This window comes from Vipera berus, assembly GCF_964194415.1.
Source record: "Vipera berus genome assembly, chromosome: Z".
NCBI classification, from domain to species: domain Eukaryota; kingdom Metazoa; phylum Chordata; class Lepidosauria; order Squamata; family Viperidae; genus Vipera; species Vipera berus.
In genome coordinates, this window is record NC_138205.1 from 111,867,738 (window position 1) to 111,883,564 (window position 15,827).

At 42.3% G+C, this 15,827-nt stretch overlaps 1 protein-coding gene across 3 annotated transcripts in view; it reads right to left on the reverse strand.

The window, feature by feature from the left end:
- ABI1 (abl interactor 1) overlaps window positions 1-15,827 on the reverse strand; it is a 101,050-nt gene that overhangs the window by 16,019 nt on the left and 69,204 nt on the right. For all 3 annotated transcript variants that reach the window (XM_081344361.1, XM_081344360.1, XM_081344359.1), the window contains exons 5-6: window positions 9,391-9,531; window positions 4,648-4,748 (exon numbers count right to left, since the gene is read on the reverse strand). In XM_081344361.1, the coding sequence (XP_081200487.1) occupies window positions 4,648-4,748; window positions 9,391-9,531 (242 nt within the window). The remainder of the gene's footprint in view (window positions 1-4,647; window positions 4,749-9,390; window positions 9,532-15,827) is intronic.

The following is a 15,827-nucleotide window of genomic DNA, read 5'->3' on the forward strand; positions in this document are numbered from 1 at the left end:
TATTTGAGAGCTACTATGTCCCTTTAAATAAGTAGACTGTGCAGAAGGTAAAAGACAAAAGTGCAAGTGCAATAATTATGATTATTCGTTCATACTACATGAATAACAAAGTACTATGTATGTAGCTGCATAATGGCTTGAAAAGCAAAGACGGTTTGCAACAAAAGAAGAATTCAGGACAGCGAATTTAGTTGGTGTAAATTAGTTTTAGCTATTTTTCTATTCCTTTCCTTCATTCTCTAATTTGTTTCTTTTACTATTTCTTATTCCTTTTCTGTATTTGCATAACACTTTTACTAAGGAAACTATAAGATGGTTACATAAGTAATAATTATTATACTCAAGTCAAAACCACACAAGAACAAAAACCAATTCCATCAATTCATCAGTCCTGTAAAAAAAGTTAGAAAAGGAACACTATCTAGCACTTCAAAAAATAAACAAATTTCATTATTCTCAAAAGGTTGAATTCACCGTTCTGTCCATCTCAGGAACATTTGGAATCCTGAAAGAGCTTTAGGAAAAACAATTACTGGTGCTGCTAAAATCATTCACTTACCAGTCATATCTTGATCTACAAATAAACTCAAACTCTTAAGTTAATAATTAAAGAAATTTGGTTTTCTTGTTGCTGCTTTTCTAATTCTATCTGAGGATTTAGCACACTTCTAAATAAAGGAATATCCTCTTTTGAAAGGATACTATACATACTTGCAGATCGGTTCATCCACTGAGAAGCTGAGCTCAAATTTTTAACCAAAATCCAATGAAAAATGTGCCACCAGCAGATAAGACAACTGTCAAATTTTTCATGTTTTAATTTTCAAAATTACTTATTGGCTGGCAGTGCATTTTTCAAGGTATTTTTGTTAAAAATTTGAGGGTATTGCTTATATAAATGTGGACTTGGACACAAATATATATGGAATGCTTACATAAGGAATGGTATTTCCTTATGTAAGCATTCCATATATATTTGTGTCCACCTCGGGGGAGGTGGCTGCTGGTTCTGAGAATGTGGGGGTGGGGCTTCAAATCCCCACGGCGATAGGGAATGGCAGCAGGTGTTTGCGCGGAGGGCCATATCAACATCTGGGATCACGCCCCCGCTATCTCCGAGCGGTGGCGCGCTCCGACCCTCCGGTTAGCACCCTCTTACCCGGGGATGAGGGTGATCAGGCCCCTGAGCTCAGGTTGGTCTATTTTAACGCTAGATCCGTAGTTAACAAAGCTCCCCTCATCCGTGATCTGATCGAGGAGGAATGTGCAGATCTGGCGTGCATCACGGAAACTTGGTTGGGTTCGGAGGGAGGGGTGCCTCTCACCGAGTTATGCCCGCCAGGTTTCCGGGTGCTGCACCAGCCACGGGCTCAGGGCAGGGGTGGTGGGGTGGCAGTGGTTATTCGGGAGACCTTGTGTCCCCGGGAGGCCACCATTGTCCAGATGGCCGGGAGTGAATCCCTTCTCTTGAGATGTGGTCCTCGGGTTCAGTTGGGCTTGTTGCTCACATACCTGGCGCCCAGCTGTGTGGCAACAGCCCTGCCTGGGCTGCTCGACACCCTCTCGGGGTTGGCGGTGGAGTTCCCCAGGCTTATAGTCCTGGGTGACTTCAACCTGCCATCACTGGGGGGGTCGTCGGAGTTAGCTCGGGAGTTCATGGCTTCCATGACAGCCATGGGCCTGACCCAGGTTATTGAGGGCCCTACTCACGAGGGGGATCATACTCTCGACCTGGTGTTCCTGTCTGGACAGTGGTTGGATGATCTGGGAGGGGGTTTTCCATCTATCACCCCTCTGTCATGGTCAGATCATTACCTCCTGAGGCTGGTTTTCCGTCATGCCATCCCCCGCTGCTGGGCGGCGGAACCGACCAGGTGGTTCCGCCCCAGGCGCCTAATGGACCCGGACCGGTTCCAGAGGGCGCTTGGGCCGATACCTATCACCCTTACCCACAGCCCAGTTGATGCTCTGGTGGAGGCCTGGGAAACGGCTGCCACCAGGGCACTCGACTGCGTTGTACCCATGCGACCTCTGATTCGGCGCAGATCCCGTTGGGCCCCATGGTTCTCTGTGGAGCTCCGGGAGATGAAGCGTCGGAGACGAGGTCTAGAGAGCGGTTGGAGATCCAGCCGATCCGAATCCGACCGATTGCAGTTAAGAACCTTTATAAGGTCTTATCTTGCGGCGATAAGGACGGCGAAGTCTAACTACTTTGCCGCCCTTGTCGCATCCGCAGATAATCGCCCGGCCGCCCTGTTTAGGGTGACTCGCTCCCTCCTTAGTCAGGAGGTGAGAGAGGATCCCTTGCAGGGACGAGCCGAGGAGTTTAGTCATCATCTGGTGGACAAAATCGCTCGGATCCGGACCGGCCTGGACTCTGACTGGGCAGAGTCTGATGTGGAGGAATCAGGCGGTCTTGAGCATGTTATCTGGACTGAGTTCGACCCTGTTTCCCCTGATGATGTGGACAGGATCATGGGGAGACTGAGCTCCACCACCTGTTTGTTGGATCCGTGCCCCTCCTGGCTAGCTTATGCGGCTCGGGAGGGAACACGAGGCTGGTTCCATGCAGTAATAACTGCTTCTTTGAAGGAGGGTGTCTTCCCTGCCGCCCTGAAGGAGGCGGTGGTGAGACCCCTCCTCAAGAAGCCTGCTTTGGACCCGGCTGTTTTAAACAACTATCGTCCAGTCTCCAACCTTCGCTTTCTGGCGAAGGTTGTTGAGAGTGTGGTGGCGCATCAGCTCCCTATGTTCCTGGAGGAAACTGATTATCTGGACCCGTACCAATCGGGCTTCAGGCCCGGACACAGCACGGAGACGGCATTGGTCGCACTGGTGAATGATCTCTGGAGGGCTAGGGACAGGGGCTGCTCCTCTGTCCTGGTCCTATTAGATCTCTCAGCGGCTTTTGATACCATCGACCATGGTATCCTGCTGCGACGTCTCAGGGGGTTGGGAGTGGGAGGCACCGTTTTACGGTGGTTCTCCTCCTACCTCCAGGGCCGCTCGCAGTCGGTGTTGACAGGAGGGCAGAGATCCGCCCCGAGGTCTCTCGTTTGTGGAGTTCCTCAGGGGTCGGTTCTCTCGCCTCTCCTGTTCAACATCTACATGAAGCCGCTGGGTGAGATCATTCGTGGTTTTGGGGTGGGGTATCACCAGTACGCTGATGATACCCAACTTTTTCTTTCCACCCCAAACCAACCCAGTGATGCCCTCTCCGTGATGTCCCGGTGCCTGGAGGCGGTTCAGGTCTGGATGGGGAGAAACAGGCTTCGTCTCAATCCCGCCAAGACTGAGTGGCTCTGCATATTGGCGTCTCGGGTTAACCATGTTATTCCACCTCTAACGATGGGGGGTGAGGTGTTGCCCCCCGTTGATAGGGCTCGCAACTTAGGCGTCCTCCTGGATTCACGGCTCAATTTTGAAGATCATATAGGAGCCGTGACCAGGGGGGCTTTTGCACAGGTTCGCCTGGTGCGCCAGTTGCGTCCCTATTTGGACCGAGACGCCCTACGCACAGTCACTCATGCGCTTGTGACCTCCCGTTTGGACTACTGTAACGCTCTCTACATGGGGCTGCCCTTGAAGACCACTCGGAGGCTTCAACTGGTGCAGAATGCGGCCGCGCGAGTTGTAATGGGGGTTTCCCGATACTCCCATGTAACACCTCTACTCCGCGAGCTGCATTGGCTTCCGGTTGCCCTCCGGGTGAAATTCAAGGTGCTGGTTATCACCTATAAAGCCCTACATGGCCTGGGTCCGGGTTATTTGAGGGAACACCTGCTGCCGGCATCAAACGCCCTTCGCCCAGTGCGCTCCCACAGGGAGGGTCTGCTCAGGGTTCCGCCGGTGAGAGATTGCCGGCGGGTGTCACCCAGGGATAGGGCCTTCTCTGTGGGAGCGCCTGCCCTCTGGAACCAGCTGCCGGTGGAGCTGAGGACTGCTCCCGACCTCCGATCATTCCGCCGGGGCCTGAAGACCTGGCTCTTCGAGCTCTCGGGCCCAGACTGAGGAGGAATTTTTAATTTGGGGTTCTTTTTTAACTGACTACAGGGTTAATTTAATTTTTTTTAATTTGGTTCTTAATTTTTGTATTTTGGATTTTTAATTCCCTGTAAACCGCCCTGAGTCCTCAGGGAATAGGGCGGTATATAAATACAATTAAATAAATAAAAATAAAATAAATATTTTTAAAAAGCTGAGAGAAAAACCAACGATATATATCACAAATAAACCAAATCCAATTTGGGGGGTCTATTTTGGCACCCAAAATGTTATAAATGATAAATAAGGGGGGGGGAATCATTGCTGCTTTTAAAAAAAACTACAACAAAAATTAAACCAGGTTCTGTTCATTTTCATAAACATAAACATAAAAGATAAATGCTTTCCTTTTTTCTGTCCTCTATTATCACAACAAAGCTCTACAAATGTTCAGTCCTCTTTGAAATTTATTTACATAACAAGGTCATCTATGAAATTACATCCATCAGCAAGCCCTATAAATGTATCTAGTAGCTGAATTAAGTAACTACAAGAATTAGCAGAGGATACCGAGAATGATGATATATTGCATAGAATCCACTTTTTTTCTGAATTGTTTGTTGAAACAGGTTTCTGGGCCTTGATCAACTTAGTAATAAATACCTTGGCCAATAGTTGGTGGTGAGGGTGTAGGCACTGCAATGGGTATGCCAATTCCACTACTCCCACTGTTTTCTCGACTGCCGCTTCCTCCACTGCTACCACTACTCGAAACAAAGCAAGCAGATAAATAAAATTATTGCTATAACCGGCAATGTAGCATTTGCGACTTTAAAACAAGACAGCAAATCGTGAACACTTTTTTATTCTGTCTAAAGAGAAAGAGGGGGAATGAATCCCAGATGATAATTATGATAACAGCAGAGCTGACTTCAAGAAACACAGATGTGCTACTCAAGCAAAAAAAAAGCAGTTTTAGGAGTATTTAATTTAAAAACTCTGAGGAGTTACCTGAGACTTAAAAAAAACCTGTTAGAACAACTAAAATAATACTCTGAATGTTTGCAGGTTGTTTGGACCAATCAAAAATAATAAACTGTCTAATAAAAACTTTAAGATATAGGCAAATTGTGATTCTGATGAACAGAAGAGATATTTCCCTGGGATCAAAGTATGAAGAAAAGTGCTTCACATAAGTATTATGTAAATAAACTATCACTGATAAGTTAAATAGAGCCAGTTAGAAATGTATTTAAAACACTCTTCCCCAATTGGATGGTTTCCAGATTTATGGGTCTGATTACAACACTGGTCAGTTTGATAAGGAATCATGGAAACATCAGCAAGAACCAGGCTGAGAACCTGCTACTCTATATTCCATATACTAATTCAAAGCAAGGCAAAACTTTGTGCACCACCTATAGAATCAGTTGGATTCAACCAAAATAAGTGAAAAGTTAAAAATGGCAACCAATAAACAAGATTCTCACAAAAATTGGTGTTTGGAGTGCCAAAAACCTGGAACTTGTTGCCATGGTTGCAGCTGAATGTCATCACAAACCACTTGCAATGTTAAGAGTCCGTTTCTGCTCTCTCAAATATTGTACAAATAAGATATTTATACAATTGCTCTAAATAATACAGTGCTTTAGTAAATGGCTCAGAAAAAGAAAGATTTTGCCCTAAAGAATGCTGGGCACTAAAGCTTTTATTTTGTCATTAAAGGAAAAATATTGATTAAAATTACTATTGCTCTGTATCTTTACAACAGCTTTATTCCCAAAGCATCAATTGGAGAAAGCGGTATTAGAGTAACCAATTATAACCTCTTTTCTTCTCTATTTGACCAATGTAGTTGAATAAAAGATTAATTTTGTACAATTAGAAAAAATATCTAATAAGTCTATACAGGTAGACAGATTTTCCTTCCTCAATCTTCTTTCAGCCTTAAGCCCATCTTTCCTTCTTAAAGCAACAGAAAAGTTAAGAACCAATTCTCAGATCATGCTTGTTTTTGGATCATTTCAATAATCTCGGTAGCCCTGCTGTAGAATGAACTCTGAGGCTGGGAAGATGATAAATATAGAGGCTTGTTTCAATGCATAAAGATCAGTAGAGAATACTGAAAAATGTTGTGGTCATTATAGATCGAGATGCCTTCCCTACATACAGTTTTTGACAATCCTTCAATTCAAAGAATAATTCCCAAGATGATGCTCAACCTATGCCCAGAATCTATAAGCATTGTTTCCAGCAGCAGTTCTTAACATTGTAGGATGAAATAGATCAATACCAAGCTTTAAAACAAATTCAGCATATACATGTAGTCCATGTGTTTTACTAATACAAACAATATTTCTCTTTCTTTTAAACCTAGAAATCAACAAACAATGGCCCATGAATCCCAAAGCCCCCTATATCAGTCTGCAGAAATATGGCAATTAATTACTAAATTGTAATAGGGCAATTTACGTTTTGAAAAAAGATGAAAAAAGAGATCCATTAAGTATGAATCTCTGACTAAAAAGACATTGAAACCTCAAAGCTACAGAGAAAGTGGCTTAGAAACAAATCTTTGGAAACAACAAATGGTTTGCACCAAATAAAACATATACAATAATAATAACAATAATAATAACAAATGCATACAAAGTCAATATTGAGAAGACAGCAAGACAAGTAAGCGCCACCTATGCAAAGAAGCTGAAGAAATAGTGGACCACCTGATAAGCTGCTGCAAGAAGATCGCATAGACTGACTACAGGCAGCGACATGATAAAGTAGCAATAATGGTGCATTGGAAGATCTGCAAGAAATATCATTTGCCTGAAAGCAAGAACTGGTGGGATCATAAAATAGAAAAAGTCATAGAAAATGACAAAATTAAACTGCTCTGGTACTTCAGAATTCAAACAGACAAGCCCCTGCAACATAACACCCTGGACTTAACAATTGTCGATAAGAAAGACAAAGAAGTCTGTATAGTGGATGTGGCAGTGCCTGGAGACACAAGAATAGATGAGAAAGAACTGGAGAAGATAACAAAGTACAAAGGCTTACAAATAGAAATAGAAAGATTGTGGCAAAGGCAAGCAAGGGTAGTACCAATTGTAATAGGCACCTTGGGTGCAATCCCAAAATAACTGGAGCACCACTTGAACACCATTGGCATTGACAAATTCGCCATTAGTCAATTGCAAAAGGAGCCCTTACTAGAAACTGCTTCCATCCTGTAATGATATCTATAATACCATCAAACATCCACATCTGCCTATCCCAGGTCCTTGGTAAGGACTCGATAGGGAGACAAAAATGCTATATCCAGTCTGAACATCTGGCTGACTGAGCAATGATCAATAATAATAATAATGAAGATGATGATGATGATGATGATGATGACGATAATGGAAGGGACCGTGGAGGTCACCTAGTCCAGGGCTTTTCAATCTTATCACAGATTGCATCACTTTTAGGACATGACAATATTTGAGTACCATCAGTGCTTAGCAAGGTGTCAAAAACCTGATGACTATAAAAAAAAGGAGGGGGATTTTGGGTTTTACTGATTAAGAGTCATTTCTTGTTATAGAAATGGCTAGTTTATAATATTATGGAAAAGTAAAAAGTTGAGGTTCAATGTTAATGCTTCCTTCTATTGCAACAGAGGAAGTCTGTTCTTCTTCTCTTCTCCCCCTCACTTTCCCCCCCCCATTTTCCTCCCCACTGTATCCTACTATTTGCTTTTGTATTTTTGTATTTTATTCTATAATCTAATAAAATATTACAAACTGTAGGAAAAAAGTACAGTTTTAATTTCTTCGGTGGCTATTCCTTTGCTGAATCACTTTCCCTTTGCACTGACAAATGTATGATGAATGTATCCATGTGTATTAATATGCACCACTACCAGCTAGCTCAGGGGTCTTCAACTTGGCACTTTTAAGACTTTTGGACTTCAACTCCCAGAATTCCTCAGCCATCATGGCTGTATGAGGAATTCTGGGAGTTGAAGTCCACAGGTCTTAAAATTGCTAAGTTTGTAGACCCCTGAGATAGCTGGTCGGCCCTTCTTAGCTTTCCTTCCACAGTGTAGTAAGAATGCACCCCCTTCCCCATCCCATCCCTTGCCTGTACCCTTAAAGACACAGGAAACAAGTGCAAAGCAAGAAAGGCTCACAAAATAAACACATAAACTCCTTTTTTTCCCCTCTAAGCTGCCTCAGGCGTGTCACGAGTCACAACCAAGACTGAAAGGCTCCGGCAATTGTGAAAGGTTTTAGCCTTAAATTAAGCCTTTACCTTCAAAGAAAACTTTCTAAAAGCCATAGACAGACTCAAGAAAAGGGGGTAAAACTAACTGCATTTGTTTAAAGGATTAAACCTACGGAAGTCAACACTTTGGACTCATTGCTAGCCTAAAATACAGACTAAACTATTCCAATAACCAAAGCACACAAAGGAGCCTCTGAATTACAAAATGCTGTAAAAACTGTAAAAATCCTTATGGTAACCCAATCAAGTTGCCAGCTGATCCAGAACTAAATAAACCGACCTCCTTTCTGACATGCTGGGTTTTCATTTCATCGGCGCTGATTGCATTCTCCTGGCTGGAGAAAACAAACCAGGGGACCTTTTCTTCCAGCAACAGCAGCTGCTTCTTCCCTGTCCCTATTTCCTCCCTGCCAGCTGACCTCTCCTTCTCTTTCCCTGTTCTGCCCAAACTACCTTCTTTTATAGCCTCGTCTCTCCTCCCCCCCTTTTTCTTCAGTTCACCTGCAGCTCCCTGCTGCTTATGCAAGCACCAATCAGCTGGAGCCAAAAATCAGCTGGAGCCCTGCCAGCTCCTGGGGCTTCTGCCCAGACAGTCCTGCAGCTGCAGCTGCCTCTCCCTCAGGCTTGGCTCGCTTAGGCTCATTCCCCTCCCTTTCACTTGGCTAGCAGTCGCATACCACCTGCCACATGGCAAAGTACCACAGGTGGTACACGTACCACAGGTTGAAAAGCCCTGATCCAGTCCAACCCCCTGCTCAGGCAGGAAATCCTATACCATTTCAGACAAATGGCTGTCCAGTCGCTTCTTAAAAACTTCCAGTGTTGGAGCATTCACAGCTTCTGGAGGCACAATGATCCACTGATTAATTGTTCTAACTGTCAGAAAATTTCTCCTTAGTTCTAGGTTGCTTCTCTGCTTGATTAGTTTCCATCTGTTGCTTCTTCTTTTGCCTTCAGATACTTTGGAGAATAGCTTGACTCCCTCTTCTTTGTGGCAGCCCCTGAGATACTGGAACACTGCTATCATGTCACCCCTTGTCCTTCTCTTCATTAACTAGACATACCACCTTCTATTACTTACAACCTTCTATTATTGCTTGCTAAGATCGAATTTGCCATTAAGACTTCATTTACCTGTGTGTCCTCGGCCTCTGGTTCAAGGAAGCAGTTCTTCCAGGACTGTGCTGGCTTCCAAGTCTTGCTGGACTGGTCATGTAATCATTGGGGACTGTGGGTGGTTTGACAGGCTCCAATGTTTTATAGGGAGTGTTCCGTCTAGCAAAATGAAGCAGGACAAAAAGCAAGGTGGACAGAGGAGAAAAAAGAAATGGAAAATTGTGTAATTACTAGGAAACAATTCACTGCACTGTGACTGTTAACTGTTAAGCAGTTTAGTGTCCATTGCTCAGCAAATTCTTTACATAACCTATATTACTGATAAATACCTGATACCTTCTAGGCATACTGGACTACCTCATATATATGGAGTCTCAGCAACAGTTCAATGTGAAGTTACTCTTTATTCAAAAATAACTCTGGGAATATAAATTGCAAGGAAGGCATCTATGGATATTTTTCCTTCTTATTTCATATGTGGAAAATCAAAAGCTGATTTTTTCACACCTCATTAGCATTGGAGAAAGAAAATGGCAAAGGCTGGAAGCGGCAATGGAGATTAACAGAGAGCAGGATGACCCAAAGGGTAGAAATTAGAGGGTGAGATACACAGGTGAGGGGAGTTGAAGTATAGGTGAGCACATCAGGGCAGAAGAAGGATAATAAGGTTGCCTAATAATGGTGTGCTCCTCATGTAATAGAACTATCACAACTGAGGTCACTAAGCAGTGGAGTCACATGATGTTTTGCCTAACAACTGCATCACTTAGTGACAGAAATTTCAGTCCCAATTAGGCTTAAATGAGACTACCTATAGATACAAATCAGACTATCTAACATTTAATTAATTATTTTCATTAACACAGTACTTTTTTTAATAAAATTGTTCTAAGATTATGCATCTGGTAATTTGTGACAAATCTGAACGTGTCACAAAACACTCAATCTCCTAGTTGGTAGAAGATGGGCAACAACTGTAAGCTCGCAGAACAGATATGTAACTGAATGTGAGGATGAACTTCAAGGACAAGATGTTGCCAAAAACAATCAGACAAGGGAGGGAGGAGCCCTTAGCAAACGGTAAGAAACTTAGGAAAGACCCACTGTAATTAATCAGTAATTAAAAGTAGCAGTGAGAAATCTGTACCTTCATATTTTCATGATTTTGTTAATGTAGCCGTATAATAAAGTAGAATTAGCTGATTAAAAAATGTGTCCTGCTGTTTTACCTGGAAGGACTGACAAGTCTTCAGATTATAGAAATAACCTTATATAGAATAACATATTTGGTAATAAAAGTGTTGCCTGCACTTCCATCAACTTGATGAAATTCAGTCTGCAGCTGGCATTCTTGTTTACCCTGTCTCTATCTGATTAAAAAGCAATTTGTAAGAACCCCAATTAAGCAAAAGAATGGTTATAGCAAAAACGGATTAGGAAACATACTGCACTAGAGAAAAGGATAGTTGCACAAAAGCCAAGACACCAAGGGAATGGTTAGGAGGCAGAAAAATTGCGAAGTGATTTTGATGGAAATAAACAATAGTTTTGGTAGTGAAGAGGACTAAACAAGGAGCTTTCAGGAGAATGAGTAAATATTAGATTATGGAATGTGATTTGCTCATGGAGTAGTTGTGAGACTTATTTAATCTGTACCTGATGACTAGAAGACTACTGTTACTGTTTCTCTATACAAACAGAAAGGGAGAATGTGAGAATGGAATTTTATTGTACATTAATTGATCTAGAAGAGGCACAAGTATAAAAATTTCAATTATAGAAAATGTAGTGTGAACATGTAAATTAAGGGATGGTTGCTGAATGTAATAAGAATAGCATATGATGAAGTAAAGCATGCAGGGCAATAAAGGGAATATTTAGTAAACAGTTCAACAGGACTAAGATAGAAATGTATAATGTTCTCTTCATTGTTTAAAGTATTTATGTATAAAGAATGCCTGCAATTACATTACAGATGTGTTGGTAGGGGCATAACAGTAAATTTGTTATGTATGTAAATATGTAGATGGTGCTACAGTATGTGTTGGCTGACTTTTGCTGGCAAATAATCTTCAGTGAATGTTTGATTGTTTGATAAGAGGAGTTTGGATTTGAAAATTAATATATCAAGAACCTAGATAGTTGTGTCTGGCAGGAAGAGGGAGAATATCACTGAAAAATCTAAATAAATGGCAAAGAAATTAGAGCAAAGAGTTGTTGTTAAAGAAGTGAAGCCTCCAGACTGTAGCTGTACGTAAGAGTATATTTGTGGTCACTTTATTACATGGAAGTGAGAGTGGTGTGCATCAGTCAAAATACAGAAGTTAAATTCAGCAGAAGTGAAATATTTAAGAAATGCAGGTGGTAAAACAAGAACTGAAAGGTTTAAGAATGTATGGAGTGGACTGAATTCCAAACTGATTGACAAGTATGAAATAAATTATGTTTTTTTTTTTTTTTTTTTATTGAAAAGTTTTAAAATACAGTTTTCCTTTAAACCCCCCCCTTCCCCCTCCCTCCTCCCCTCCCTACCTCCCCCCTATCCCCCCCTCCCCCTCTCCCTCCTCCCTCCCCTGCCTCCCCCCCCCTACTTCCCCTCCTCCCCCCCTCCCCCCCCCGACTTCCCAGAGCAAAATACAAGGTATATATCTAAAAAGCAATCATGAACAATCATATACTAACAATTATAAACTCTAAAATCCATCACTCTCTAGCTTATATAGAGTAAACCAATCCTTAATAATACTAAATGTGTATAAAGAACTAAAATAAAAGAAAACTAGCGTCATTCCCATCTATGTTCTTCCACAATTCACTATTTCCTAAACATATTCTCATTTACACATCACAAACACCTATCCCTATTAACCTCTCTAGCCAAAATAGGCTATAATAGATAGTTCTTACACAAATTAACCCACATTAACCCACAAAACTTTCTTCCTCTTCCTCTGTAATAAATTGTCCATTAATTCCAAATTAAAGATTCTGTTACCATACATATCATCCCAAAACTCTTAAAAACACAACTACCACTTGACTATCAGTATGTTGTGGAAGTTCCATAGATTTCTACTAGACCTATTTTCTTTTCTTTTTTGAGCGTTTTAAGGCAGCACGCGTCACCCTCTGTTCTCTAAGATCATCCAAAAGAGTTGCATCTTGATCTCCTCCTGTACCATTCTCGTCTATCTGTCCATCTTCATCCTCTTGATGTTCTCCTTCTCCAGATCCCTCTGCAGCTTCCAAAAGTGTTGATGGGGTTACTTTTAAGACATTGTTGTAAAAATCATGCGCTTGCTTCACAGTACCCAAACAGTACCTTTTGCCTTCATACAAGAAGCTCAACCCAGCTGGGATCTCCCATCTGAACCTTATATCCCTTTGCTTGAGCTCTTGCACAAGAAATATAAAGTCCTTCCTTCTCTTTAAAATCTTTGGAGGAATTTCTTTTAGAACCAAAACTTCTTGACCAGCAATCACAACTTTAGTATCATAGGCAGCTTGTATAACTTCATCTCTAATTTCCCTTTTTACAAAATAAACCACCACATCTCTAGGCAACTTTCTCTGTTTAGCAATCCACGAGTTCACACGAAACACTTTGTCCATGCCTTGTTTTATTTCAGATGCTGGATGGTTCAATACCACCTCAAAAGCCTCAGAAACCAGCTGCTTTAAATCTTCCTTAATATTCTCTTTTAGGCCTCTAATTCTAACAGCAAACTGCATCTGATAAAATTGAGCCAGACTCAGTTCGCTATCCATTTTGTCTTTTAAATCTTCAATTTCCAATACTTTTGCTTCTAATATAGCATTCTTTTGAGTCAGTTCTTCCACTTTGTCATCCAGCACCTCCACACATTTAGCTACTTTATGCACTGAGGACAAAATGTCTACCTTTATCTCTCTAAGTTTCTGTTCCATCCTTTCTTCCATTCTCTGCTCCAATTTCTCCAATTTCTCCTCCATCTGTGCAAATTTAACACCCATTGACTCCAAAATTAACTGGGTATGTTTTTCAAGATCCTTCGATGTCACTACATCTGGAGAATGCAACGCCTGCAGTAGTGATTGTTGTTGCACTGGAGAATTTCCAGCACTCCGAAAAGTTCTAGGGGGAGGTTTAGACGCCATCTTTTACTTACAATTGTGTCGCACTTTCACTTTAAGTTTTAAGCAAAGTCCATCAAGCTCGAGAGTAAAATAAAATAATCCTCTTCATCTCTTCATCTTTCCCTCTTGTACTGCTCTGCCTGCTCTTTTCCTTTCATAGTCTCTCCTTCAAGCAGGGATGGTCGCAGACGCCTGGCTCTGCTCCATTCCGAAGCAGAGACGCTAGCCAGCTGGGAGCAGCCCAGGCTACGGGGGAGTTCAATCCTTCAGCCGCCCAAGCTCCAAGCTCAGGCGGCCTCGGAGAACTCTACCCCTACCTGGGGCCTCACCCCCTCCTCTTCTCCCGAGGAGGGGGCTTCAAATTCGCCCGAACAGCTGATCGGCGCTGTTTCGGGCGAAAAATCACACAGCTGGGCGGCGGGCAGCCCGGGAAGGCTGTCTCCGGCGCCTCGGAGCCACCGGAAGCTCGAAATAAATTATGTTGAGCAAGGAATGAGGGTCAAATTGTGAAACATGCAGGCTAAAAAGAAGGGAAAGATTAAGAAATTTGTGGCTAGATGGACTTGAGATCCTTAAAAATCCTTAAAAAAAGAGTTCAGAATTTAAATAACAAATCAAGTGTTATAGACACAGTAGAGGCAAAAGTAGAAAAATATAGTAAATCATACATGGTTGGAGACAATTAATTTTAACTATAGTCTCTTTTCTTCTTTTTCAGTTACCTCTTTAATTTTTTTTAACTTCCTATTTTTATTCCCTTTTATTCTTAACATAAGAGGGACGCGGTGGCTCAGTGGGCTAGGACGCTGAGCTTGTCAATCAGAAGGTCGGCAGTTTGACGGGTCGAATCCCGAATGCCGTGTAACAGAGTGAGCGCCTGTTACTCGTCCCAGCTTCTGCCAACCTAGCAGTTCGGAAGCATGTAAAAATGCAAGTAGAAAAATAGGGACCACTTTGGTGGGAAGGTAACAGCGTTCCGTGCGCCTTTGGCGTCTAGTCATGCCGGCCACATGACCACGGAGACGTCCTCGGACAAATGCTGGCTCTTCGGCTTTGAAACGGAGATGAGCACCGGCCCCTAGAGTTGGAAACGACTAGCACGCATGTGCGGGGGAACCTTTACCTTTATCCTTAACATGCCTTGCCACACAAAGGAACAGCATAACGGCTATGTACATATCACAAGGTGTTTTTCTGGCAAAAAGATTCAGTGAATGTATTTCTTTAATCATTTCATCATTCAGTCTTCCTTGTGCTCAGTGTGTCTCCTGGTAGACTATGTGAACATTTCCATATTAGCAGTAATAAAAAAGTGATTTTTATTGTCTTCACCAATTTATTGGGTTATGTCTCCTACACACTTTTTCCTCAAGTTTTCAGCAATTACAATCTGTTTGCTAAAGATGTATAGACTCATCCAAACTACTTCCTTATTTATCACATTATAAATAATGTCTTACGGCCAATTAAATTATTTCTATCTAAAAATTCCTTTGAAATTAGAGTTTTCTTAAATTTCTATTCGAAACCTAGGCTTGATAGAGTATCTTTCATGCAGTGTGTGTGTGTGTGTGTCTGTGTCTGTGTCTGTGTCTGTGTGTGTGTGTGTGTGTGTGTGTGTGTGTGTGTGTGTGTGTGTGTTGTGTGGCATGTAGCACAGGTATTTGTAAAATCTATTGCAACTAGCCTCGTATACAAAGTATTTTCACCTTCCTTGAGAGTGTCTTGAAACTAAGAATTAATAATGCAACAACTTATCCAAACAAAGGACAGCTAGTTATCAACCTTCCTGCCCATGCAGAAGAACAGCCTTTTCCAGCACGGTACCTCTGACCAATTCAGTAGAGACTACATTTCTTGCCTGCCAGCACAGACAATGGCTAATCTAGCAAGTATAACTGGAAGTGCAGTCTAATACATCCAAAGGGCATTAGGGGCTATTTATTAAAAGGGCTAGGGCAGTGGTAGGATTCAGCGGGTTCGCACCGGTTCAGTAGAACTGGTAGCTAAATTTTGTTGAGTTCGGGGAACGGCTGAACCCATGCTGCTTCTGGAAGTCCTTTCTAGGCCTCGGAGGCCTGGAGGTCTCCCAGGCTTAGAACGGCCCACCGGAAGTATGTGGATGTCACTTCTGGAATTCCTTTCTAGGCCTGGTGGAGGCCTCCCAGACCTAGAACGGCTCGCCAGAAATGCATTGATGTCCCTTCCGGAAGTCCATTCTAGGCCTTGGAGGCCCAGGCCTGCATCCAGAGAACCGGATGTTCAGGTATAATACCACCACTGGGCTAGGGGCCTCTTATATTCAAATATATGAAACAAAATCTTCCTAAATTCAGCAT